The following is a 27,469-nucleotide window of genomic DNA, read 5'->3' on the forward strand; positions in this document are numbered from 1 at the left end:
CTTAGGGGCTGCTGAAGAATGTAAGGAAGGAAAACGTAAGGAAGGACTAAGATATTAGTCCTTGGCCATTTACAGATCACTACCCAAAGTTTAGAAAGGCCTATAATGCACCAAATAAGCAATAGCATACTTCTGTGAACACTTGGGGAAACATTACTGATACACCTCATTGAAACTTTAGAACTCATCTGTTTGGTCATTTCTGTCCTTAAAGAAAGGGCAAAAAGATGAAGGTGGAGAACCAAGTCTGGGACAGATTTTTTAAAAAAATTAGTTTCGGTGCATCTGAGAATTTCTCTACAGAATGAAGCATTCTACCTTGTAGAGGAAAAAGTATTAAACTACCATTTCCAGAAATAGGTATGGTTTATACTGAGACAAATATACTTACCACTTCCTAATAAAGAATGCGCAAGAAGCCATTCTTTCCCTTCTGTCGAAACACCTCCGCATGATCTTCTTAGAAAATTTAACCACAGCTGCTATCAACTTCTTGAACTGAGGCTCTTGGGGTTTTTTTCTTTTTCTTTTTTTAATAATCTGCTGCACATGGGAGACTGACAGCAAACCACTGGAACATTTGTTTGTGCAAGATCCTGAAGGAGCAAGATCCAACAGAAGGCTTTCCAACAAATGCAGTATTCTAGCTGAAGTGCGAAGTATTGGGAGAATGCTTAACCACCACTTTACAGTGCTGTCCACTTCTCTAATCCAGCATTCACCAAGCTGGTGCCTTTCAGATGTTTTGGACTACAACTCCCAGTATTCCGAACCCTTGCCCAAGCTGCCTACGGCTCATGGGAATTGAAGTCCAAAACCTGTGGAGGGAAGGCTGATCTAAGCCCTCAGCATGTTCATGGGACACAGCTGAGCAGGAGAAAGGCTTATTAGTGTTGCCTTCACTGAGCAGTGACTGGTGTGGCAGGGAATGGGTATTTTGCATCCAACAGCCTTTACAAATCTTCCAGTGGCCTAGTCAGGCATGATCCAATGAAAAAGAAAAGATAGTCTCTAGTGTTGGAAAATAGAAAAAGGGTTTTATTTTTTGCTACATATATCTTCAATCTTTAAAAAATGTATTGTTGTAAAAGGACTTAACGTATAAAAAAGCTCAACGTTTCGGATCTCCTGATCCTTCTTCAGGAGCTACAAATAAAAAAAAACTTTTTATCAACACATACAATACTTACATTGAATTTTGTCATCGATTGTATGCACATTGACAACATTAAAATATGTAAAAAGCAAACAAAAAAGGAGAGGGAAGGGAGGATAGGAGGACAAGAGAAAAAGAGAGAAAACAAAAAGAAACCTCCCTCTTCATTTTGACTAGTCAGGCATGAGCCATGAGAGCGGCCTACCTAAGCTTATTGGAGGCCTCCCTACTGGCACAGTGTTGCATAAGAATGTAAGAAGAGCCATGCTAGATCAGACGGGGGGGCCCTCTAATCCAGCACACAGTAGCCAACCAGCCATTGACCAGGGACCCACAAGCAGGACACGGGTACAACAGCACCCTACTGCCCATTTTCCCCAGCAACTGATGTACATAGGCCTACCACCTCTATACTGGAGGTAGCACATAGCCATCAGGACTAGCAGCCATTGATCGCATTCTCTTCCAGGAAGTTATCCAACCCCCCTTTAAAGCCATCCAAATTGGTGGCCATCGCCACATCTTGTGGTTGAAGTTTGCTTTCTATGGAACTGGTGGTTCCTTTTCCTTGGCAGTGCTGGCCATTAGAAGATACGGCCTTCTACTAACCTTGGATAAGATAACCTAGAAATGCAATGCACACCATTAAGCAGGCCACCTGAATGGAAAATAGCACCAAGGCCACAGCACTCACCGTATGCACATAGCTGTGCCTGCTAAAATTAATATTCCTTAAACTTTGTGAGTATGCATAACATATTAACTAGGGTGACCATATGAAAAGGAGGACAGGGCTCCTGTATCTTTAACAGTTGTATTGAAAAGGGAATTTCTGCAGGTGTCATTTGTATATATGGAGAACCTGGTGAAATTCCCTCTTCAGCACAACAGTTAAAGGTGCAGGAGCTATACTAGAATGACCAGATTTAAAAGAGGGCAGGGCACCTGCAGCTTTCACTGTTGTGATGAAGAGGGAATTTCTACAGGTTCCCCATATATTCAAATGACACCTGCTGAAATTCCCTTTTCAATACAACTGTTAAAGATACAGGAGCCCAGTCTTCCTTTCCACATGGTCACACTAGCTTAGCCAGCATTGGACTGAAAACATGGTCCGGGCCTCTTTTAAATCTGGTCATTCTAGTACAGCTCCTGCACCTTAAACTGTTGTGATGAAGAGGGGATTTCACCAGGTTCTCCATATATACAAATGACACCTGCAGAAATTCCCTTTTCAATACAACTGTTAAAGATACAGGAGCCCTGTCCTCCTTTTCATATGGTCACGCTAACTTAGCCAGCATTGGACTGAAAACATGGTCCGGGCCTCTTTTAAATCTGGTCACTCTAGTATAGCTCCTGCACCTTTAACTGTTGTGATGAAGAGGGGATTTCACCAGGTTCTCCATATCATAGAATCATAGAATCATAGAATAGCAGAGTTGGAAGGGGCCTACAAGGCCATCGAGTCCAACCCCCTGCTCAATGCAGGAATCCGCCCTAAAGCATCCCTGACAGATGGTTGTCCAGCTGCCTCTTGAATGCCTCTAGTGTGGGAGCGCCCACAACCTCCCTAGGTACAAATGACACCTGCAGAAATTCCCTTTTCAATACAATTGTTAAAGATACAGGAGCCCTGTCCTCCTTTTCATATGGTCACTCTATATGAACAATTTCCTGTATGACAGCATTTAATTTATGTAACGGAATGGTTTAGTTATAACAGGACACACAAAGTGTATGAATGAGTAGGCATAATCGCTTAGGTGAGAAATGAGGTTCCCGAGTGGGAGCAGGGATGGGTAACCTGTTTATCCCCAAGAGCTGCATTCCCTCAAGTTGTCAGGTAGCATATGAGCAGGGCCAAAATCCCCCCCTGGCCCCACCTCAAACACACACTGACTCAATTTGCAAAATCACCCAGTTATGCCCAATTTTCCTTACATGTTGCAGCTGAAGGGCCTTACAGGAGTCAGACCTGAACTTGTCCAGTACCTGTGGCCCTGAAACCATTTTGGAGCCATGGGGCAACTGGTAGTGCCAAGTCTACATTCTTCTCTCGGCACCAGCCAAATGCCATGACATAGTCATGGCACTAGCAATGGAAGGAACGGTCTCCTAATCTAGAAGGCAGAGCACCAATTAACAGAACTGGGCGACTTGTTCAGAGACTATTTTTATTTGGTAGAGTGATATCAGCTGCATCACATAAGAACATAAGAAGAGCCCTGCTGCATCAGACCAAGGGTCCATTTAGTCCAGCATTCTGATCATACAGTGGCCAACCAGTTGTTGACCAGGAACCAATAGGCAGGACACGAGTGCAACAGCACCCTCCCACTCATGTTCCTCAGAAACTGGTGTCAGCTTACTGCCTCTACTACTGGACATCATGAAAATCAGGAGTCCATCATTCACTGAAATTCCTGAAAATAAAAAATTCCCATCACTGGCAAAGTTTCCTGCCTTGCAATAATTTATGTGGTTTGCAATCCTAAGAGTATCAGTGACTTTTTGTGAGGTTCCCAGTTGGACAGATAGAGTCCATGCACATAAAGTTTGTCAAGCTCCAACTTTCAAAAGAACATGTGTAGGTCATGACTTGAGGCCATGATCCCACTCCTCCATGGGCATCCGGTGTGAATGTGTGAGGAGGGCTTTCAATGTGCACCCTTAAAATGCTTTTGAGGGGAATCTTCCATAACTTTAAAAATGCTTCTGCCAAAGCAAACATTTTCCAACTGAAATTAGCTTATTGTTCAAATTTGTGGAATTATATGCACAGCGCTCTGCTTCACACATTAAGCAGAGGAACCAAACGTGCTCTCTTTGAAGTCTGTAACAAAACACCCATTGATTTTTTCAAGCTTCTCAGGATCATGCTTTGATGTCTAAGGACACACAAGCGCTGAACAAGAGCTTGTGATCGCACATACGAAGCAAGTACAATGTCTTTAAGTGGGCTCTGCCAAAACCATCGAAGAGATTCTTGCTCCATTTGTCATGACTGATATAAGGATGAAGCTGGCCTGTAGACTGTGAGGCTCCAATCTTGAATTCTCACATCACTGAAAGGGAAGAAGCAAGATCGCAAAGAATCAGAATCCTAAGAAGGGGTGTGTGTCGCATAGAGGAACCTACACTGTGGTTCTTACTGCAGTAAGAGGGGCAGGTAAGACACAGTTGCTATTTCAGTTGATGCCTGTCATATCCTGCCAAAACGGTCAACAATTTTTATTGCATTGGTTGGGTACAAGAGGTTGCTACTTCAGAGATCTCTGTATCGCCAAGAGCCTTGCACCAACTTAACATGCTTTGCTGTCGAAGAAGCAGATTTCCTTCATTCACAACAAAAGCTTTCTCTTTTTTTCCTGTTCTTTTAGCTGTTTCCCACCCTCTGTATGGAAACCCCCAGCAACACAAACTGTGCCCATTAGCATTTCAAGGAGCTTCCCATTAACGGCGGCAAGAAAAGCGCCTCTCGGTGGGTAAAATCCATTTTGTCGTCTCTTGTGACATCTGTTCTAACTTTCCAAGCCAGAAAGGAAACCAGATAATGCCAGACAGCCTTTTGATTTACTGTATTGGCACTTGCAATGATGTGTCAAACTCTTAAAGCATGTAACCCTAGTGGACGTACATGACTGTGTCAATGGGAACATCTGCATATTCCCACCACATAGGGCGAATTGAAGGCATTCCAGAAATCTGCTCCCTGGCTTTTTTACTATCACAATTTCATGCTTGTGCTGTCCATCGCTGGACAAAATGCATTTTTAAAACTGTCCCTGTGTAGGAGGTGCTGCCGGTGTTTGTTTGTTTAGCATTGATTGCCTCTCTCATCATAAGTTGGCTTTCATCACTAATGCTGTGGCAGGTAACTGTAGTCAAGCATACAGAGCATTGGTACAGTCGACCATTCATCAACTTAACATGATGTGCATGCAATTTGGTTAAATCAGTCATCTAATTCATCCTACCTAGCTAGAAGACAAATTTTGGTCACAGCACCTACAAAACATGTGGCAAAACAGTTGTCTGGATCACCCTGAAATGAAGGAGAAGAGGGGAATTGAGAGTAATGGAATATGTATTTCAATTTACACACACACACCCACACACACCAATTCAGGATAAAAGACTAAATTTAAAGCTTGCAGATTTATTTCTCTTTTATACCCTCTGAGCTGTATAGTTCTTAGGTCTTTTACATTGGTCATCCTGGGAACAAAAAGCTGAAAGCAGATCCCAGCAGTTTTTTCCATTCACTATTCATCCAGAGGTTCATCAGCTCCATATGGATTCAGCCAACTGCTGTGTTAAATCAGAGGCCTTTCCCAGAATTGACATGGTAATGAAGTCATGGTATTGCTCACAGAAAAGGCCTCCATAGGTATTCCACTCTCGAACAAACCCAGCCTTTTCACCCTATTCAGTCCCCAAAATTGTCTCAAACCATTCCAACATCTGTGAATTGGGTTTTTGCCTTTGAGTGGGTGAGCGATATGTTTTATTGCACAATTGTGTTTTAAGCACTGCTTAACAGAACTCCTATACGAGCCAGGAAACTGCAATAATTAAAATGCATATCACCCTGCTTAGAATGGATTATGTCCCCTTTCCTCCTTCATTGGTGCCCACAAGCTTATGTAAACGTCATACTTCATGCGCTCTAATCAGAGAAATCTTCTTAAATGTGGAATCTTCTTTTACTTTCAAGGTGTTGGGAAGCACTTTGAAAGTAAAAACAAAAAACAAAGGTGTTGAGTAGTTTAATGAAAAACTGCTTGATTGACATTATAGTTGCTAATGAATAAAAGGCTCTTTTTCATCACAAGTATGTAAAATGTACTATTAATTCAGAGTGATCAAGGCTAAAAGAAATACATGCTTTCATAATACACTATCTGAAAAACAGACACACACACACATGCATGCATGAACCTTCATCGAGCGATGATGTTTGGCTTATGGAAGCATATTTCTATTCACGTTGCCTGCTGGATTAGTAGCTGCATAGTCAAAAGCCACACATTCAAAATCATGTGCATATGGCTTACAGTGCTAGATCTCCGCACAATGCCCAAGGTTGCATACAATGGTCCCAAATGTTTATAAGCCCATGAGCAGTCTATTGCTGTGCACATGTATCTCTGGGTGGGAGCCAAGGATGTTTATCTTCTGCTATTCAGCACAAGTGGGATCATGGCCAGAATCTCAATATAGCGCAGAAACACAATTCAGTACAAGGCCAGCTCATCACATTTTGCTGCCAGAGGCGGACAAGATGGCACCCTATCCTTTCCATGGACAAAAGCCAGCCAGGGTTGAATTTTATTTCAACACTGGCAATGGGACAGCACCTTTCACCGTACCTGAGGGCAGCAGGTAACTTTAAGGAGCACAGGATAGGCCATGGTACACATAACTCTGATCTCTAACACCTTGCTGCTCCTGCCTGGCCCCAGTATCTGCCACCTGAGACAGCCATCCCATTTTGCCTAATGGTAGAGCCAGACCTGATTCAGTGATTGGCCTTACCACAGAACTAGCTATTGAAAGGGTAAGCAACCTGGAGCTCATCAGCACAAATGTGCCCTACTTATAATAATAAATAAATAAATAAATAATACTAAATAAATAAATACTTCTCCCACTTAAAAAGATAAAATAATACATGTTCTTACTGGTAGCTTTCATTGCTGTAAAACAGGTTTCTGTTGGTACTGAAAACTGTGAGTTTGAAGCAATTGTTTCGTGTGTTGGGGCTAAGACCCACTTCTGCCTTATATAACTATTTACTTGTCCTTTCTGCCACACTTCCCATGGCAGCCATTTTGTGGTAGTGCCCAGGAAAGTTTATCAAATTGCCAAATGTGCTCATCACCCAAAGTTTGCTCACTCCTGCTCTACTGGATACAGAACTAGAATTTTAGTTTTATTTGTCTTTCACAAATACACACAAATACAAAGCAAAGATACTCCTAATGTTAATGATTTGAAGAAGTCTGAAAATGTGCACACAATATCTGGGAACTCAGTAGAACCAAATTGTCTGAAGGGCTCCAACAATTTTTGGACTCAGCAGCCCTTACTCTTTAGACAAGATTTAAAAACCAGACTGTAAACAATGTTCTACTTGATTCTAAGTTCCACCCACTTGGAAACTGCAGAAGTCAACCCCTGTTGAGGAATTGCGGTTGTATGAATCTACCCAGAGTCTTTCCTCCCATGTTCTCTATTCCCACTTGTCTGTTTCTCTCATCCTGCCTGCAATATCAAGCTTTGCCAATCATCATCATCTTACTGCAAAACATCAAATAGATTCAGAGCAATCCGCACATACTATGAAAATGCAAAACAAGCAAATGTGAATGAATTTTATTAGTTAGTATAGAAAATTTCTTTAACACAATTTTATTGGCACTGAGTAGCAACATTCTTGTATGTATCAGCTACCTTGGAGAGGACAACACAATGAAATTTCCTTTGAAGACTAAAAGTTCTCCATCCGATGTTTATTTTTCATTTATTTTTTAATTTCTGAAAGTTATATCCTGTCTTCCAATAGCAAATCAACACTGCTAGGACAGCTTACTAAAGACTAAAAATAAAAATAAAATTACAAAGTATCTAAAACAATGAAAACAGCAACACAGTGCTAGATAAAACTTCAATCAATAAAAATTCACAACAGTGTAAGAGAGTTATGCACTTTTCAGGCAGCAATTTTTAAAATCCTGGGGAAACACAGGAAAGTGTTTACCTAGTGCCAAAGTGATAGCAAAGTGACCTAATTTGTAGCCATTTGTACATTTCTAATGAGCAAGGAAGGATTAAGGAGCACAGACCACTTTCTTTCTTTCTTTTTTACGAAGTTAGTAAGAAGTTTGAAGGAAATGCTCTAGTATTCATGAAAAGACACACACACAGGTGTGGTCGACAGATGGATCTTGCATAGTAGATTACTCAGAAAAGTGTACTTCCCATGATGTAATTGCACCACCTGAACATTAAGATGACAACTGCTGAGTCACAAAGAACTGGCCTGTCCCATGTGATCGTGTGCTTGCAGATTCATTAAAGTTTACAACACACTTGGATATAAAAGTCAAAAGAACTTGTATAAAAGTTGTGCAAGTTACTCTGTTCCAAAGAGCATGAATTATATGACGGAGCTGTCAAGGTCATTAAAGAGAGAGAGAGGGATCACACCTCAGAAATGATTGTTCTTTATTAGGTTGCAGATTTATCCTGCTTAACTAAACTTGAACGGATACAGAAATTCTGTAACAGTATGTGCAGCCCCGTAGCACAATAAAGGTGTCAGCAAAACCGCTTTCCCAGTTTAAGAAGTATCTGGTAAGCCTAGCCCCGTTTTCTCTACCTCACGTCTAGTTCAGATGTTCATGACGGAAGAGTCAGTTCAGATAAGCATCAATGGAACATGTTCCTAGAGTAAGGTACCTCATTAGCAACGAACCTCAGAATCCTCATTCCCTGCCGTCATGACAAGAAAATTGTGATGATGGACTGGTAAGAATCTCAGTTCTAGAGTAGGAGATTCTTTTATACAGTTTTTGGAATGCAAGGCAGGGATACTTAGCCATAATTTGTAAGATGGATAGAACAGATAAAGAATGACGATACAGTACTAAGCCTGTGGAATTTCCTAGCTGGTATTATAGTGACACTGCTTGTATACAGCTGATTTATACCAAAAACACACTTTTATAGAGATGGTAACAGTTAATAGTTGATATTTGTTCATTGTTACTCATGCATTTCCTAATGACATGGCAGCTAATTTCTTTCAAAAGTTCCAAATCCAGAACTACGGTAGGTTCATACCATTGAAGTACTTCAGTCATTCTAAATTTCTCTCTCTCTCTCTCTCTCTCTCTCTCTCTCTCTCTCCCTTTCACACACACACACACAGAGAGAGAGAGAGAGAGAGAGAGAGAGCACTGCTATTTCCCAGGGCCTCCCAGGGCTACTCACCCTCCTTAGGGTCACTGCCTGTTCTCCTGCCCTCTCCAAATAAGCGAGCAGAAACAGGTGAAAGGAGAAGCAGCAGCAGGCTCCGCTTGCCTTGACCTCTCCCTCTTGGCCCTGCAGTGCTGCAGAGCGAACCCAGGCGGTCAGAGTCAACAAAAGGGCAGTAGCAACAGTGAACAAGCAGTGGAGCAACAAAGAAATGTGTCTTGCCTGAGGGCCCCAGAACCCGGAGCCAACACTGGATACAGGCGCATGTGTTCCCTATTCCGGAGGGTTCCTTGTGCTTGTTAATTGCATGGAGGCAATAACAAGACCAGTTTCAATAGTTGCTACAACTCACACAACATTCAGTAATCATGTGTAGAACAAAACATAATGAATTGCCTTTAAGCAAACAGAAGATGTATGAAAGCCCCAAGGACAAAGAAACCATACCATGTTCAGGTTGTTGCCACAGCCATGTTTAGAATGAGTGAACCAGCCTTCTGAAGGAAGACTCCTGAGGACTCAGCCACATCCGTAAGAATACGCCAAGCTAGCAGCTTGTTTTCATGGGCTAGCGCAACTGGCGTTAATATATTAAAATGGTCAGTCTGAATGTCATAGCCACTTTGATAAAGAACAATACAGGTCTTTCACACAACACCACACATTTCCAGGGACCAGAACCACTAATTCCCCTATTGTGGTTGAAAGCTGTAATTGGCCATCCTCAAACATGAACTGGTCCAAGTACATTGCAGCCTAAGAAAAAATCCTACCAGCAATTAAAGCAGCCTTCCCCAACCTGGTGCCCTCCAGATATTTTGGACTTCAATTCCTATCAGCCTCATCCAGCATGGCCAATGGTCAGGAATGCTGAGACTTGTAGTCCAAAACATGTGGGGGGCACCAGGTTGGGAGGCTGATATTTGCAGAAAAAATCAGAGGAAGGTAATATGGGTTTTTCCTTTCTGTTTAGTCTAGTGCATTATTTTTATGTGTAAGGTGCATTTCCCATCAATTTCCTTTTCACAGCCATTGTCTCCCTGATGCCTGACTCTCACATGCAGCTCTTTTAAAAAGCTAGACTTTCACGTAACAGGAAAGAATGTCTGAGACTTATTAAATGGAACAGCCTCTAGGATCAGTGAAAGAGTTGGATTTGACAGAGTTCCCAAGCTGCTTATAAATGTCCGTGTGAATAACATTCTTATTAATCTGCTAATGCTAGACTCAAGATACATTAGCACTGAGACAAAGACAAAGGTTAGCCCACTCTTTATGCAGCCTAAGGCCTTGTTCACTTATTACAGTTCAGTTCACAACCTCTCAGAATACAGACCAGCACATTCATTTACCACACACACATCTTTTGTTTTGGCCGCGACTGCACTAGATTTCAAATTTTCTGCTGTAATTGAGTACTGATGGAAGCCACTTTTATCAGCCATCTAGGCTGCACTGCCTTGACTTCTAATATCTGGGAATCGTTGGAGGCATGGTTTGATGAAGCAAAACTTCTCTCTATTTTGAGAGAAACGAATTTCTTTGACTAAGAAAATGGGTATAGAAACACTTCCACTGTCCCCTATTGGGATCTTCCCTGCTCAAAACTTATCACTGATATTAATTCAATGATATATATTAATTGGGCAATAAAGCTATTGCCAAAGGGAAGTGGAAGAACTCATTCCCATAGAATTCCCATCTTTTCTTCCATATATCTCTACGGAATTTCAGCCTACCTGATGGAGAGAGCATCACCTCGAGTTAATTTGCAGGTTTGTTTTTTCTCTTAAAACTAAAACTGAAAGGTGGTTTTAAAATTTAAAATAAAAGCACAAAAATGAGGTTTTATTCCATATTCAGAAGGTTCTGAGGTTTTGGACAAACTTTTCAGGAAGAGAGTGTCGAATGTCAGGAGCACTTGCCATGCAAACTTCATGCATTGAGGGTATTAAGATGCTACCAGAAGTTGAACCATGAAGGAGCAAAAGGAGGTAGGAACTCTCCAAATGCTGTGAGTCTCAGTTGTTTGACACTTAAGATTTTCCTGCTTTTATTTTGTGCTTTTTGATATTTAATTTTGATATGGTACTTTTATTGTTTGGATGTTTATTTGCTTGTGAACTGTCTTGAGGCGATTTACTATATGTCAGAGGTAGGATGTGAATGAATGGATGGATATAGATAGATAGATAGATAGATAGATAGATAGATAGATAGATAGAAATCCAACATCCTGAATTGTGACTAAGAGCTGCTAGAAACATACTGGAACATTGGTGTCTTGTGATTTGTTTGACCCAACCCTGTTCAGCACTGTTCACTTGTTTAGTCAGGAGTTAATCAACTTTGATGTCCTACTCTGCCTATACTATCAACTCTTGGAGAATAGCCAAATCCAGTCAGCTGAGGAAAGCCACAGGAGTTGCTCAGAGTCCAGAATGTCATCAGAGCCTAACTGGATTTGAAAAGATTTGTCATTTAGTTCCTTTTGAAATATACCCACATAGGAAGTCAAAAACCAAACTGGGGACTGAGGAGATGCCTCAGAACCAACCAACTTTTCCCATTATTAATTAATTAAAGATTATACTCTCCTGCCTTTCCTAAAAGGTTCAAGGTGTCTTACAGCATAAAATAACAACTATAACATAAAGGCCATATCAAACACTGCTACATGAGCACAGAATGTAGCAGCATATGACCGCAGAAACATACGATCACAGAACTATAATATATTGTGCCAGGCAATCATATATTGTTTGAAGTCTAACATTTATGAACTTACCTGCTAAATTCCAGAGTTTGTGAACAGCACCACTGTGAACCGGAATAATAGTAACTGTCATGTTGGTCTTAGTTCGTTTGTTTTTAATAAACCACCAAATATAGGTTTGAATTTATTTGCATTTGTTTATGGGGGTTTGTTTCTACTCCACCTTCTCACCAGCAGTGCCCTCAGCATTATTTCTCTGGGCCTGGTACAAACCCATAACACGTAGACACCTCTCTCACTCCACTACCACCGCAATCCCTCTGTTTTGAAAACTGATGCAAATTTAATTCATTAATTACATTGATTAAAGCTAATTGAATTTAACCCTAGTTGAAAGTAGTTTGAGAAAGGCAATGGTTGTCATGGTGAAGTAGACATATATTTTGTTTGTCCCACGGTTGCTTCTGGCCAAAGAGGTTTTACCAAAGGGAAAAGTAGGACAACACCACACCACAAGCTTTAGACTCTTTCAAATCCACTTCACCCTTCTGGGGGAAAACTATCATATATCTCTAGCATAATATAGTGACTGGATGCTCAGTATAGGTTATTTTATTTTTGCAACTATTATACATAAAGTGTAAACAAAAATCCTGCCAATGCCAGTATTCTACATCCTGAATTGATTTCTACTTCTGCTGACCTGATCTGGAAGGGCTACCTGCAAACATAATAAATATGATGGCTGTGTGGTTACATTTCTGTAAATAATCCAGTTACTTCCACATGTCTAAACCAGGAATTATTTCACAATTGTATTCTGAGTTTTAAACCTCCTGGAAAAATTGTTTCCAACAGTGCACCCCCTGAACCGTGCAAGTGTGTTGCCATGAGCAAGGATTGTAGAAATTATATGGGATCACCGCAGGCAACAGCTGGGTCCTGCAACATATTTGAAAATGACCGATAATAAGCACCATGGATACTCCCCTAATACCAGTAATAGTGTCAGTTAAGTCACCCTGCTGAAAGCATCTGTTTTACGTTTACTCTCTGTTCCTGACTTGGTGGGTCAAAATGGAGAGCAAGGTAATACCAATACAGTAAGCTTCCAAATTCACAGTGAATTAGCTCATACCTAATCTGGAGATCTCAAACTTTCTCTAAAACCTTAAGGCATTATTATTACTACAGTACCATAAAAATGCATAGCACTTTATACAAATCCACATTAACCCCTCCCCCGAAACATCACCACTCAGTAACAAATGTTGCTTCCAATATCACACACACACCCAAATAGCCACCTGGAACAGATTTTCAGGATCTCCTTGCTAATCTAATTTCCCACTTGCCACCCCAAAACACTCCAATAAAATTAGAATTGCATTCTGTGGTCCTTATCCATTGGGGTCCTGCCCCTTGAAATCCATCATAAGGCTGTGGCGAATAGGATAGGAAGAAGCTTTTCAAAAGAAAACGTCAATAGGTATTCTTTTTATGTTAGCTTGACCTGTAATTTCACCAACTGTGGAACTGGAAGCAATTTTACTACAAACTCCTTAAGTTATTTTCTTCATAACAACTAGGCAATTTGTCAGGAGACATTTTAAGGATCCAACTAAATATAAAGATCCAATTGACATGGGCCAAATTCTAATATGCAGGTAACTTTTCTTCTTGCAATAGGGGATGTCTCTGCATATTGGATAAAAAATACTTCACACAAATTTCATGGAACTATTTAATTAAAAAGAGTATATTTTCTTATAGCAAATACTTTTCTTTCTGGGGTTGGGGCGGGGGGCGATATAAACTAATCTATAACTAATATCAAAAGTTACTTCATCACATGAAATCCTAAAAGAAAAAGAGGGGGAGAAAGTGTGTACTCCTGTTCCTCCACTTCTTGCGATGGGGATAAAAGAGGAGTTGTTAAATCGTAAGGACTTGTTAAATAAAAGTTACTTGCTCCTGAGGACAAAAAAACCCCACCTGGTACAAGAACAATCATGATTGCACTTTCAGGGTTGTTTCCAAATGAGGCTTTTAGTGGCCCCGTTCAGACAACACGCCAAACCATGTTTTTCCACTGCTTCTTCCATCTGTTTTCTTTCTGGGCAGGGATTGGGAGGAATGAGTTAAAGAGGAAAAGAGGGAACAGCTGCACAATGCCTTTTGATCTGTAGTTCTAGAAACTGTCTGTCCAGAAGCACCCCAGGTCTAAAGGTTAGTTTGCGCTGGACCAGTCCAAGAAATCTTGGTGCCAAAACAAAACAGCCAAATGGTGCACTGCACACATACACAAGAAAACAAGAAAATGATTGTGTATTGGATAACTGACAATTTGCCATTCTTATAGAGTGTCCCTAACCTATCACCTGAAGTGGCTTCCTCATCCTGATTAGATAGGCCTAGCACTTCATTCCCCTTTACGTGTTATTGAAAGGGCTCCATGTCATTAAGAAGCAGTGGGACACGTCTCTGGCCCCACTCATAATGTCACATTACTCCCCATCTATGTCCCCCAACGTCCGAACACTGAGAATGGACATCTGCAGAAGGAAAGCCTACACGCATAGGCTTCCATGAGAACTGGATCACTGGCCTACATACATTTTTGATGTCCATGCTCAGTGTGTGACTGTCAGAGGGCCAGGGAGCTGCGTGAATTCAGGAGCAGGGACAGCAGCACAACCTCACTGCCCCTTTAATTGAATGAAGCCCCCTTCATGCATGTAACACATGACGAGGCTCCATGAAAGCAAAAAGTGAAAAACAAAAAGCAGAAGGATTGGGAACAGTTACAATGAAAAGTGATGTGGATGGTTTCTCCTGCCAACAACATACCTTTCTAGATGTGGACTGCAGTAGCTATGCAAATCTTGAAGGATGGAGAAACAGGGACACATGTCACAAATTGCATTTGGTTAGTAGCACCCTTGGCTTCTCCATAGTATTGAGCCACTTCATACTTATGTGAACTGCCCAGAAAGCTTCGGCTATGGGGAGGTGTATAAATGCAATAAATAAATAATACAGAATGGCAGGGACAGTGGTATTCAACATATATATGGTACAATGCTCCAAACACAAGGCTCACACAAAGAGAACCCTAATCGTCTCTCTATCCCCAACATACATTGTGGCAGTATGTCTGGATGGTCTGAGAAACAGGTAGCTCTCTGTGGACCTTCCATAGCCTCTCCCTCTCTGTTCAGTCAAATTACTTGAGCTCCAGAGCTCACATAACTTGACACAGCAGATGGGAAGAGGTGGATCTAGATATGGGAAAGGCTGGCCTTGTACGTCTTTTGTGCGTCCTTCTGAGCCCTATGTGGATCCCTCCACACTCAGGCATTGCATGTGAATGGGGAAGAATAAAGTATGGAGGAAATAGGTGTGAGCCTAAATGCTGGAGTTCATACAACATACCTGCACTAGTGACCCTTGATTGGTTGCAGCTCTGATACCTGTCCATTGCAGTTTGGAGACATATATCCCATTTGGCTACTTACGCATTGTCAAAAAAGAGGGCAAAAGGGAATGCACATTTGCATAAGCTTTGCATGTGCTACATGCACATTTAGAAATTATTCTAAATTAAACAGAAATACAGTACATCTCACCACAGTGTAGAAGACTGTGACCAGCTGACCTATGTGCCTTGTTCATAGATCACCTGGTGCTGTCCATGGGCGATTTCAAGGCCCAACTCTTCCATCTGATGGTTGTACTTGGACTGATTGTACTTGGACTGAGCAGCCCTTCAAGTAGAAGATGCCTTCAAAACAGGAGACAGTCCGCTGGCAGCACTTCAACTACAGGACTGTCCTCTGTAAAAAAGGAGAAATGGCCACCCTCTTTAACCTCCCTGGTCTATCTGTGCTCTCTTAAATCAGTAGAGGTTCAACATATCAAACAGCTCTCAGATCAGACAGCTGCAAACAAAGCCAGAAACAAAATTCTATGCAGAGGTGTCTTGGACTATCAACCCAAGGAAAGAGTTGCTTTTGTGGTTTGGCATCTTTACCATCAGTCAAGCCTCCAAGTCCATCTGTGTCCGCTTTTGCCTCCTCCCTCCAGGCTTGGAAATGGGCTGTTTCATCTACTCAGAACTGGTCTGCCAGGGACCAGAAGAAACTCCCCACTACCCAAACACACACCAACATATCCCTAATTATATTGCACCTTTACACAACTTTTAATTGTAAATTGCTCTGGGAGCCAATCTTGGCTGAAAAGCATATAATATTCATATAAGCCTTTCAAAAATAAGGGCACCTTTTAAGCATTCGTGTCCATTTTTAATACTTTTTGTGAAGTATTAATAGGTTCTAGCTAGTGTGTTTTGAAATAAGGAGCATCTAACATGCATAATCAGGGGTGGGGGGAGAGACACATTCTAGAACTCAAATTCTTGGAAACCAAAAGCTCATCCCATATTTGTAACCATAACAAAATATCTTGATTTGAACTTTGCTGTTGTAGGGTAGCCAACCTTTTAGAAAAGAACAGGCCCAGGGCCCTTGCTTTCTTCTGCTGCTCCTGCTTGCTATAACCTCTACTCCTACAAGGGTGTTTTGTTTATTTGCTTTTGTTTTAATAATCCCAAGGGTTTCCCTTTCGCGCCTTCACACTCCACATATGGCTCTTCTCACCCACCTCCTGGCTTGAACTCGGACAACGGCTGCTGCTGCTGCTGCATGCTGGGGAAGCCACGCCTGTGCCGCGTCCCCTCCCCACCCTTAGAAACTTGGAGCCACCGGCAAAGTTTACACATAGCAGCACGCGACAGGCGTGTGGCAGCAGAGCGTTTGCAACAGCGGCGCCTGGTGTTCTGCAAAACCCGGCGCCGAGGCGGGTACGTCGAGAGACGGAGAGGAGGAAGCTGGGGTGGAGTGGTCACGGCTTCGGGGGATGGCAGTGGAGCGAAGAGGCCCGCCGGACAGAGGAGACGTCTTCCAAAGGAGCTGTCCCTCTTGCTGTCTTCTCCCTTTCAGACACAATCAGCCCTAAGCATCTCGAGCGAGCTAAGAGGTGCACAGTGCAAAAGAAAGCGTGGCGGGGAGGGAGAGAAAGAGGAGGAAATGAGTCAGCAGCATCTGAGAGTTCGAGCTTGAGGGGGGGCTGCTGTAAACGAGCTTGCAAAGTTGTACATCTAGTACGATGGTCATCAAAAGAGAATTATCACTTGGAGTGATGATAATAATAAAAAAATAATTGTCAGGCTGCAAGATCTGCGGCTTGAGAGTGTCCTGGGACACCACCTTTGAAAGAAAAAAAAATACATCCAATCACCTTAATGAGAGCGAAGCCCTCGGAGCTGGCTATCCCCGCTTTCCACTACACTGCGCCCTACCCTTTTTATCTTTTTTAAAGAAGAAGCCGAGAGCACAATGTGTTTCTTGTTATGGGGCCCGGCTTTCCCCCCCTCTTTTCTTTCTGTATGGGTTACATCGTAATATTAAGCTGTAAATTTAGTTCTGGACAAACAATCTCTTGTTGCATCCTCGGGATGGAGGGGGGGTAATGAATTCCCACAGATGATGTTGCCCAAACAGTGATCGGCTTGTGACTCGATTTCCAGCACTGATGTGTGTGTGGAAAGGGGGGGGTGGCTGGGGGGGGGGGAGGTCAGCACAGAAAAGCGCTTTGAAGGGGAAAGGCGCTGCCTACAGCAGGATTGTTTCTACAAGCTAATTGTACGGAGTGCAGCTGCACAAGGCTGGATCAACAGTAATAGAAGGCGGCGCAGACTTCCTGACGCCAGCCCTGCGGAGCTCCCACCAACACTGGCAATTCCAGATTGTTTTCCAGACCTTATCTCTCCCTAGTTAATTTCTTTCTCTCGCTCGCTCTAATTTTGGGACCGGAACAAAAGTAACAAGGAAATCATTGGTGAAAGTAGAAAACGCTGTTCGAGATCAGTGCACTTCACAGATTTCTGTAACAATATTTTGTATGTATGCATTCCTTTCCCCCCCCCGCCCCCAACCTCGCTCCCTCCTCTAGCTTTCTAAAAACTTTTTTTAACAGATTGGCAACGGGATACAAAAAAAGAAAAGAAACAAGCAGTGAAAGTCATTGGATGATTTAGCTAGAGAGAGAGCGCCCTGGTAGATTGCAAGCTTAAGTGACCAAACATGAAGACTGCGATCCCACTGACATGGGAGTAAGCCCCATTGAACTTCCTTCTGAATAGATCTCTATGAGATTGCACTGTTAGTGGATCTAAGCGCAGATATGTGGAATTTGTCACAGATGAGGATCATTTGCGCCTAGTGTATAAGAATAGCACTTTTGCATTACATTGTAGTCACATCAGTGGGACTGCAAGGTGGTTAATATAAAATTGGGTTTGGTTTGGGGGGGCGTTTTTAAAAATACGTGGTTGATCCCCATCATTTGGCTCTTTCAGGTTTACTGCAGTCCTATACATGTCTATTCGGAAGTAAGTTCAGTGAGTCTTACTCCCAGGTAAGCGGGTTTAGGGCTGCAACCCAAAGCTTTTATTTTTCTGTGTGTAAGAAAGAGACTCATAAAGCAACAACTTGAATTATTAGATAATTTATTCCTAGAGAACCACACTACTTGTTGCACTCTTAAAATTAAATCCATAAATAGCCAGTTACTCTCTTGTAGACTTGCCTTTAGCGCCCCCAAAGACGTTCACAAGTCTCTCCCCACTTCTTCCAAGCAATGTTTATTATTATTGCACACGATGTATGCATACGAATATTGTGTGTGCACATATATGCACTTAGAAATGGCACTATTCATATATGGGAATGTTTTGATGCCAGGGGTTATCACAGGGCAGGTAAATCTCTCCACCACAGTCAAGGGCTCTTGCTTCGGTCGTTGTACGGTGTCCAGAATTTCCTTCTTCGCGCTGCTGCGCGCTTAGAGACCGACTCAGAAGGGCGGGAGGAGGGAAAGGAGACTCCTGCACTCGCTTCCGCGCACCACCACCCCTCCCGGCCCCGCTGCAAGAGCTCGCTTGCTCCACTGCAGGTGCGGCGGGTGAGAAAGAGGAACAGTAACAGCAGAAGCAGCAGCCACAGCCACAGCCGCCGCCAAGCTGGGCTGAGCCCCGCAACAGCCTCCCACAGCCCAGGGCCGAGGCCCGGTCTCCATGGCAGCCGCCTGAGAGGCGCCGCCGGCCTGGACCGGGAGGGAGGAAAGGCAGCGGGGGAGTGACGTCACGGGGCTGGCGCCGCGGAGTCGGGCCCGGCCTCTGCTAGGGAGGGAAGGAGGTGGGCGGGGGCGGCCTTGAGGAGCTGCGAAGGGGAAGAAGAGGCGTTTTGCCGCTGCCGCTGCCGCCCTCTCACTGACACGAGGAAACGCTGCCGGGGCCCGGGCCGGCCAGGTGCAGGAACTGGGATGCATGAAGGAAGGGGGTGGGTGTTACTGCCCACTTACTGTGGGAAAGGAACACAAAGCAAGGGGGTCTGGAAAGAGAGCGAGAGAGAGAGGTACGTGGTTCCATTTTCCTCGCTGTGTGTGCGCACAAGCGAACGAGATGCACAGGGCTATGTTTATTCGCACACATACATCATTCACCCTCCTCTGCGTTGTCCGGGGAGGTAGAGAGCACAGAAAAAGGCTTTCCGCCCCACCAGTTATTGCAGCCTTTTTCATCCTCATGTCCTCCAGATGCGTGGGGCTGCAATTCTCATCGCTAGGAATGATGGTAATTGCAGTCCCATGCAACTGGAGGGTACCAGGCGTACACCCCTTCTTCCTCACCCCCTCCCTGTAGCAGCAGAGGTGGCAGGAGTAACAGACATATCCTGTTCCCATCTGTACATTGCACTAGCCGTTGCCCCTTGATCAAAAAGGATATTGCAGCTTTGATCAAACACTCTTGCTTGAACAAATGCTTAGCATCTGTAACAGAAAAAAAGAAAAGATTGTACCTATGCTTGACCTTAGAGTTGCTGAGAGGGTGCCCAGCCCCACTCCTGTGGTGCTTGGGTGGGAAAGGAAGAGAGATATGCACTGCTTTGGACTCAAAGTTTGGACTAGGTGACTCTCCGCCAGATGTTAAGCAGGCTTCTTTTTCTGTGTCTGAACACTTGGAGCTGGTACAAAACCAAGACCTAACAAAAGATACATATTTCTACCCGCTCTTCAATTCTAAAGCCATAGAAAGCAGGGGGGCTGTTTCTCTCCCGCACTCCCCCAGCCACTTTCTCCAACCGACTATGCCATAGAAGAATGCAAAATCTTGCTCGGGCAAGAGCAGAAACACTCAAGCCTTGACATTCAATGGAATGCAGATCATGAGATTTCTGAAGTTATACAATCTACTTCAAATCTAGGCTTCAATCCTATGTGCTATTACATGAGAGTAAATCCCACTGAATAAAGTAAGCCTTCCCTTCTGAGTAAACATGCATTGGATTGTACTACTATACCAGGGTCTCACAACTTTTCACCCCAAAGAGCTGCATGTGATGCTGGTTTGGGAGTTGCACACATGTGCACGGAAATAGATGGACACATACACATCCCAGCAATCTACATACGGATCTCTGGAGGACGGAATGAAGAGTACAGGTGCCAGGGAATTGAGGGAGGGGGGCTAAGGGTACCACGATAAAGACCTAGAATGGGGTGGGGACAGGTTGTACACCTCATAATTCAAGGCTGGCCTTGAAATGTAGCTGCTGAAAGGTGCTTATGTCTAGATTCATGGTAAACCTATTCACATAACTAGACTTTGCAAACTGAAATGGAGGGGGCGGGAGCATCTCTGTTTTAAAAAATGCTGCCAAAAGACCATGTGAATTTGACCCTACATGGTTGCAAAGGAGGTGCTTCCACAAATTCATACAACTATAAGTTTTGGAAGACACCACTTAGAAATTACTAAAACACAAACATGTCCTCTCAATCAAAGAGGACATAGAAGATTAAAGCTATTTAGAACTAAAAAGAAAATGCCAGAGGACAGGCATAGTCCAGCCCTGTTAAATACCCTGGAATCCCTTGATTTCAATGGGAAAGCAAAATATGTATTGTGCAGTGCATTCCTATACATGTCTACGGAAAAGTAAAACCCATTGGGTTTTGGGTTCAATGCACCTTATTCCAGCCCGAAACTTCCCTGTTGAAATCAATGGGGGTCCAAAATATTTAACTTTGTATCATGCTCAAAATGTATGATTACTGCTATTATCAAAAATATTATTCAACTAGGACCACCGTTATCATTCAGCACAACAACAATTTAATAAGATAATAAATTGCTTACCAAGCTTAATGTAAATTTTGAGATTTGATATTGGACATGGAAACAATAAAGAACCTTATATAATATCAAACAGTACAATCCATCCACAATCTAGTATTTCTGTAGCACTCATTTCAATGGGGGAGATTTAAGCCTTGAAATAAACTAGAGCCGTAAACTTTGGCTGGTTCATGTCCAAAGTATTTAATAAATGTCCATGTGCCAGATATTACTATTGCTTTAACAGTCCTGCTGATCTTCTTTTAAGACTGCTACCCTTTATATTTTGAAACAACTGCAATCTATCCTGCCAGCATGCACACTACCTGTGGGTTTCTGTGTTTCTGATTTAAGATCCCCCCTCCACTAGAAATACAACAATAAATACAGCAATTACATGTAACAAATATATAGAACAAATATAGAACAATTAAAAACGATGAAGACATAGAAGACCTCTTCAAACACCAGCTAAGGAGTCTGTTAATTATAAGAAAATACTAGGTTTTAAGTCTATGGGTAAGACTGGGTATTTTCAGTATTGTACTAGTGCTATCTGAAGCATGTACCATCTGAAGCATGCTTACTAGGGAGCAAGTCCCACTGAACTCAATGACATTTACTTCTGAGTAAATGCACTTTGGATCGTGCTGCATGTGTCATAGACTTCACTTGGATTGCAGCTAAGCAATGCACTTCTATTGCTTGGTTACTCAGAACTGCATTCAGTGAGATTTACTCCCTTAAAAGTGCATAGGATTACAGACTTGTGTCATCTTTCTTTTAGCAAGATTTAAACTTCATGAGTATACTGCCCAGAAGCTCTCTGGATGATTTTAAGTACTGTAGGAAGCTGCCTTGTACCTAGCCAGGCCACTGGTCCATTGAAATTCGTATTGCCTGTGCTAAGTGGCAGCGACACTGCATGGTTTCAGGCAAGAGTCATTCCTAGCGCCTACTGGGAGATGCCAGGGTTGACCCTGGGACCTGTTGCCTGCCAAGCATATGTTCAGCACAGAACTACAGCTCTTCTCGTAAGTACATTGAGTAGAAATAGGAATATAATCTTGTATTGTGGCAGTGAAGCCAACCATGAAACTGTAAGGAGAATGGGGAAAGAAATGGACAAAGGAGAGACAGAATACATGGGTGAAGGCAGTGGCCGCTTCACCCGCCTCCTTTCCTTCCAAGAACCTATAAGCTAAGCAGCTCTACAATTATTATTATTATTATTATTATTTTCCTCCAAGGAACCCAAGGCGACATACATAATCCTCCTCTCCATGTTATCCTCACAACAACAACCCTGTGAGGTATGTTGGGCTGAGAGTCTGACTCGTCCAAAGCCACCCAGTGGGTTTCCATGGCCGAGTGGGGACTAGAACCCAGATCTCTCAACTCCCAGGCCAACACCTTACCCACTTCACCACACTGCCTCTCAATTGAGCACATTCGCATGGAATCCGCACTGGTGCAATTTATTTTCCTGCTGGGGCGGGAGAAAAAGTGTACAAACAAGAATTCCAAATGGGGGGATGTTGTTGCGAAGCCCCAGTTCACACAGTTGAGAAACATGGTGGAGAGGAGGAGTGCCTACCTGTATTCCTTATCCAATGCTGCCTATAGGTGAACTAGGTGAAAAGTCAAGAATTTGGGAGGGTAGTGTGAGATCCCCATGTAACCATTGGGGTAGATTCTGCATGCACATGTGTGTGTGCTTGTTAGCATTTACCAGCCAAAATTTTGTCTACTGACTCCTAAACTGCTATTTTAAGGGCTTTTGGCAGGGATTTGTAACAAGTTTTACGGGACAAACACCAACAATTGGGAGGAAATCCTTAAGGGGAGCAGCTACAAGCAACCGTAGCTCATGATTCTCTCATAGACCCCAAACTGCAAAGGCCACCCTCCAATGGTCCACAGAAGGCAAAGGACAAGAAAGGAGTATCTTCCTGGGCACTCTTCATACCGATACATGGCTATCTCCCTCAATAAGAGTTATAAGAGTATAGTGAAATGCATTTTGGGCAGCACAGAGGCTGCCCTCCCCCCCCCCCCCAACCCAAACCTAATAGTAACAAGTAGTGGATTTATACTGAGTGACCTTTCATGTCCGTTAAATATAATGATCCCAATGGAGCGGTACAGTGATTTGTTCTGCTCACATGCAGAATCTCTTATGAGAATATAATAGCGGTGAAAGACAAACTTAAAATTTCATGTTTGATATGTTTCTGGCAGCACTGGCTGCAGTGATCATTATCTTCAGCAAAGCTGCACAGATAGAAACACAGCAAGCGTACCTATTTGTCACCAGGATGCATTTTAGTCTAATTAATTGCCATATATGAGCACTGAAGGAGAACAGAACAGGAGCTTCACATGGGCGATATTAGCTGGGTGTTCAATATGCACATCAGTCAAATGATTCTCCAATTAATACCATTGTTCAGTTAGTGTACTTGTGAAACTAAATTACTGCATCATCTTGAAAACTTCTGGATTCAAGTACTGAGCTGCTGGCAGAGAGGAAAGCGTTCCATTTGGTCTTGCCTGCTTGACAGATGTGCTTGACTGAGTTACAGTTACCCCTTCTGCAGTGCCTCAGCTTCCAGTATCCTGTGCTGTCTTTTGGCCAAAAAAAGAGCGATAAATGAAAGAATCTACTGTTCGGCAGTCCTGACAAATATAAAATAAAAACTACTCAGAACCTCTCTCCCTTTGTTAGAACTTTGACTGCCCCTCTCATGCGCTTTAATCCGGAGCAGTTGTGAACCCGATTACTTCGAAGTGCGCTGTGATTGGAAGTTTTAGGACAATCGGACTTCCTTGCAACACAATATGCCAGCGCACAAGAGGGGAAGTTGTCACTGTTCTTACAATGCCTTCTTCTGTTTCTCCCCTCTCTTTTTGATACACAATGCATCCAAAGCCACTTTTTTGGATTTGAGCTGTAAGTTGCTATCATTATTGCGGTTGGAGAAGGGCAAATAAATCAGTATAATATTGACTGGGTATGTGTGTGTGTGTGGCTTGGAAGAAACCCAGCCTGTTGTGATCGGATCTGGCTCTTCGGAATGAAGATGCAAAAAAAGAAGAAAGACAGAAAACCGTTTCGCTCCTTTTCTCTCCCAAAGTCCTTTTGAAATTGTACTGTACTCCCTGTACTGTCTATTTACTACCCACAGCTGTGCCTGGAACACGCCCCCCTTTCCCCAGATTGGCTCACAACGCGGAAGGCCCGAGCCTGCGCTCAGGCTCAGTCTGTGCCAGTGAGCAGCGCCTCCGCGCCTGACGGACGTATTAAGGGCCTCCAATCGCAGCGAGCGCAGCCTGGATTTGTCAGCTGCGGGACGTGCAGTATAAAAGCCGGGACAGGCGGCTTCGGCTTCATTCTGACTGCAGACCAGGCAGCAGCAGACAGAGAGAAAGCGAAAGGAGGAAGTCAGGCAGAACGGGGGGAAAAAAGCAGGCAAGCTTTCCCCACTTCGAGCCGCGCGCGCGTGTTCCGTGTCCAAAGGCAAGCCCGGCTCTCCACTCGCCCTTCCAGCATGAAAGCATTCAGTCCGGTGCGATCCGTCCGGAAAAACAGCCTTTCGGAACACAGCCTGGGAATATCCCGCAGCAAAACCCCGGTGGATGACCCTATGAGTTTGCTGTACAACATGAACGACTGCTACTCCAAGCTGAAGGAGCTGGTGCCCAGCATCCCTCAGAACAAGAAAGTCAGCAAGATGGAAATCCTGCAGCACGTAATCGACTACATCCTGGACCTGCAGATCGCTCTCGACACGCATCCCAGCATTGTCAGCCTCCACCACCAGAGACCGGGACAAAACCCCTCCTCCAGAACCCCCCTGACTACCTTAAACACAGACATCAGCATCTTGTCGTTACAGGTAAGGGCAGCCCTCGCCTGGATTGACTCCTTTCTGGCTGTTTCCTTGTGTCACGTCTTTAAAGGGGGGGTGTTGAACAACGGCGTTGCTGTTGAATCGAAGCTGCTGCGTAGTTTCTGTTTGTGTGTGTGTGTGGTGCTGGTGGGTTTGTGTGTGTTTTAAGGGTGACTGGAAAAAAGAACGGGGGGGGGGGAAACGCATGATGTAGTTTTGGTTCCTTATCCATTTAAATATCATCCATTATTGGTAAATGGTAATCACTGCTGGTCGTGATCATTGACTTTGTAATCTGGAGTACTTCATATGCTTCCTTGAACTGTTAAGCATCTTAACACCACCCTCTCTTCTCCCTCCCTCCCCCTTTGCAGGCAGCTGAATTCCCCTCAGAGTTAATGTCAAATGACAGCAAAGCACTTTGTGGCTAGATGAATCGGTAAGTGCTTGAGTTCCTCAGTTTTTGAGAGTCTATGATCTAACAAAGTCTCCCAGCTGGAGGGGTGGAAGGTGTGTTGGGGGTGGAGGGAGGGGGGGCGTCTTGACTGGGGGTTATGCTCAGAACTGCTTAAAAATTGTACCACACCGAGGATTTTGTGAAGTGTCAACGAAGCCACAAAATGCATGTGGGCTTCTGTGTGTGTAGCACACTATCTACTCAAATGTTTGCTGGACGTTCAGGGACAGCCTTTGAAAAGTTGAATACATAGGGACAGTGACACTGGTGTCCTAGTAACAGAATTGTTCCTGGCATCAGTTAAAGAACGTGTGACTAAATAATTGCTTTAACGTCTCTTGGCGCTGCAGACAGATTCAGATATAGACTGTATGTCTAGAGAACTGGGTTTTCTGCCAGTTTCCCCCATCTCCCGGCATATTTATTATTTCATTTAGAGCGTGTGTGTGTGTGTGTGTGTGAGAGAGAGAGAGAGAGAGTGAGTGAGTGAGTGAGAGAGAGAGAGCACACTTGCGCGCGCATGCTGCATCTGGACGCCAGGGTTTGCCCAATCTTTGAGTGTTTGGTTAAATGTTCAAACTGTGGCTTCCTCTATGGCGCCAGTCTGTCCGGATCTCTGCCCTGTTAGCATTCTTCTAAATATGCCTCTTCAATCTTTTGCAGGTGTTTGCTGACTTTTTTTTTTTTTTTTTTTGCACAAGAAGAGACAGCTTTTTCCCCTTTTTTTCCTTTTTGCAAGCTGCTGAATCTGATTTTCAGCTGTATCTGGAGGGGGAATCCGTATCCAATTAAATGGACAGTTTTAAGAAAAAAAAATGTGGACACCACTTCCCCTGTTCTACACCGTGGACTAATCTTAATTATTTATGAAGAGACTTTTAAAATGCCCTTTCCCTAGTTGGAAGGCTTCATTTATATACTATTCCCACAACGGGGAGCGAAATGAAATGTAAAAAACTCTTAAAGGAATTGCCCATATTAAAGCAGACTTTGCCTTTTTTACCTCCAAAAGGTGGAGCGTGAATACTTAGAAGGATTTAGTGTTCAGTTTTTCAGTGAAGTCTTTGTCAAAAATTATCCTCTTTTGACATCAGTGTAGGACTGAATGCTGTGTATATATTTATATATAAATATGGGAATGAAACTTTGAACTCTTTAATTAGAGTTTTCTTGTATAGTAGCAGAAATGTATATTTCTGCAAAAAGTGTAATGATGTACGTAATCATGCTGAACTTTTTATAAAAGTTTAGTTGTAAACTTAACCTTTTTATACAAAATCAAAATAAATTGTGTGTTTATTGAAGTTTGCTTCCTTTATTCATAGTTTTCTGGCTTTGATTAATTAAAACAATACAGATGATCTTCACTAAATGCCAATTAAAATGTGTGTAGGACATATATAATGAAATTACCCTAAATAAATCCTCTTGTAAGTCGCAAGAAGAAGAAGTAAAATGGCTGATCAATCTGCAGAGGAGAAACTGTTTAAGTTGTTCATTACCTTGAGGTAATGCTAGGCAGGAGAAATTCAGTTTTCTCTTCAGCCTGTGTTGATTGGCTTCATGTGCACTTCTCAAAGCAACTACTCCAAACTCTGGTAAACTCGCTCTTTTGGATAATTATGCATAAACTAAGATTTGCAGATGGCTGCGAACATCCCCAACTGCTCAGTTCCTGTAAAAACCCTTTTAATGCAAACACTGATGAAGTAGAGTCACTAAACTCAAAATTTACAGGATTCCATGCAACATTTCAAGGAAAAGGGTATTAGTTAATCAGCTGCAGCAGCTTCCCCATATGACTAAGCTGTTGAGAAATGAATGGCGCCCTCATGTTATTGATTAAACCTTGGCTGCTCTAAGCTTCAGCCCTCTCCTTCTAAAAAGAATTAAGTTGCATTTTGTAGTACTGCCTTAAGGCTGCAATCCTGTGTAGAGTGAGGATGTCTAAATCCCATTAAATTTCATGGACTTTAAACAAAGTATGTGCAGGATGGCAGCTCATATTCTGTCTACCACT

General features: G+C 43.1%; 1 protein-coding gene across 1 annotated transcript; it reads left to right on the forward strand.

The window, feature by feature from the left end:
- The first annotated feature begins 24,488 nt into the window (after nt 1-24,488).
- Nucleotides 24,489-26,753, forward strand: ID2 (inhibitor of DNA binding 2). The gene is made up of 3 exons (XM_063125139.1): nt 24,489-24,998; nt 25,367-25,431; nt 26,113-26,753. Exons 1-2 carry the CDS (start codon nt 24,651-24,653, stop codon nt 25,421-25,423), a joined length of 405 nt encoding a protein of 134 aa, XP_062981209.1. The 5' UTR covers nt 24,489-24,650; the 3' UTR covers nt 25,424-25,431; nt 26,113-26,753.
- The last annotated feature ends 716 nt before the right edge of the window (nt 26,754-27,469 follow it).

This window comes from Elgaria multicarinata, chromosome 4 (genome assembly GCF_023053635.1).
Source record: "Elgaria multicarinata webbii isolate HBS135686 ecotype San Diego chromosome 4, rElgMul1.1.pri, whole genome shotgun sequence".
NCBI classification, from domain to species: domain Eukaryota; kingdom Metazoa; phylum Chordata; class Lepidosauria; order Squamata; family Anguidae; genus Elgaria; species Elgaria multicarinata.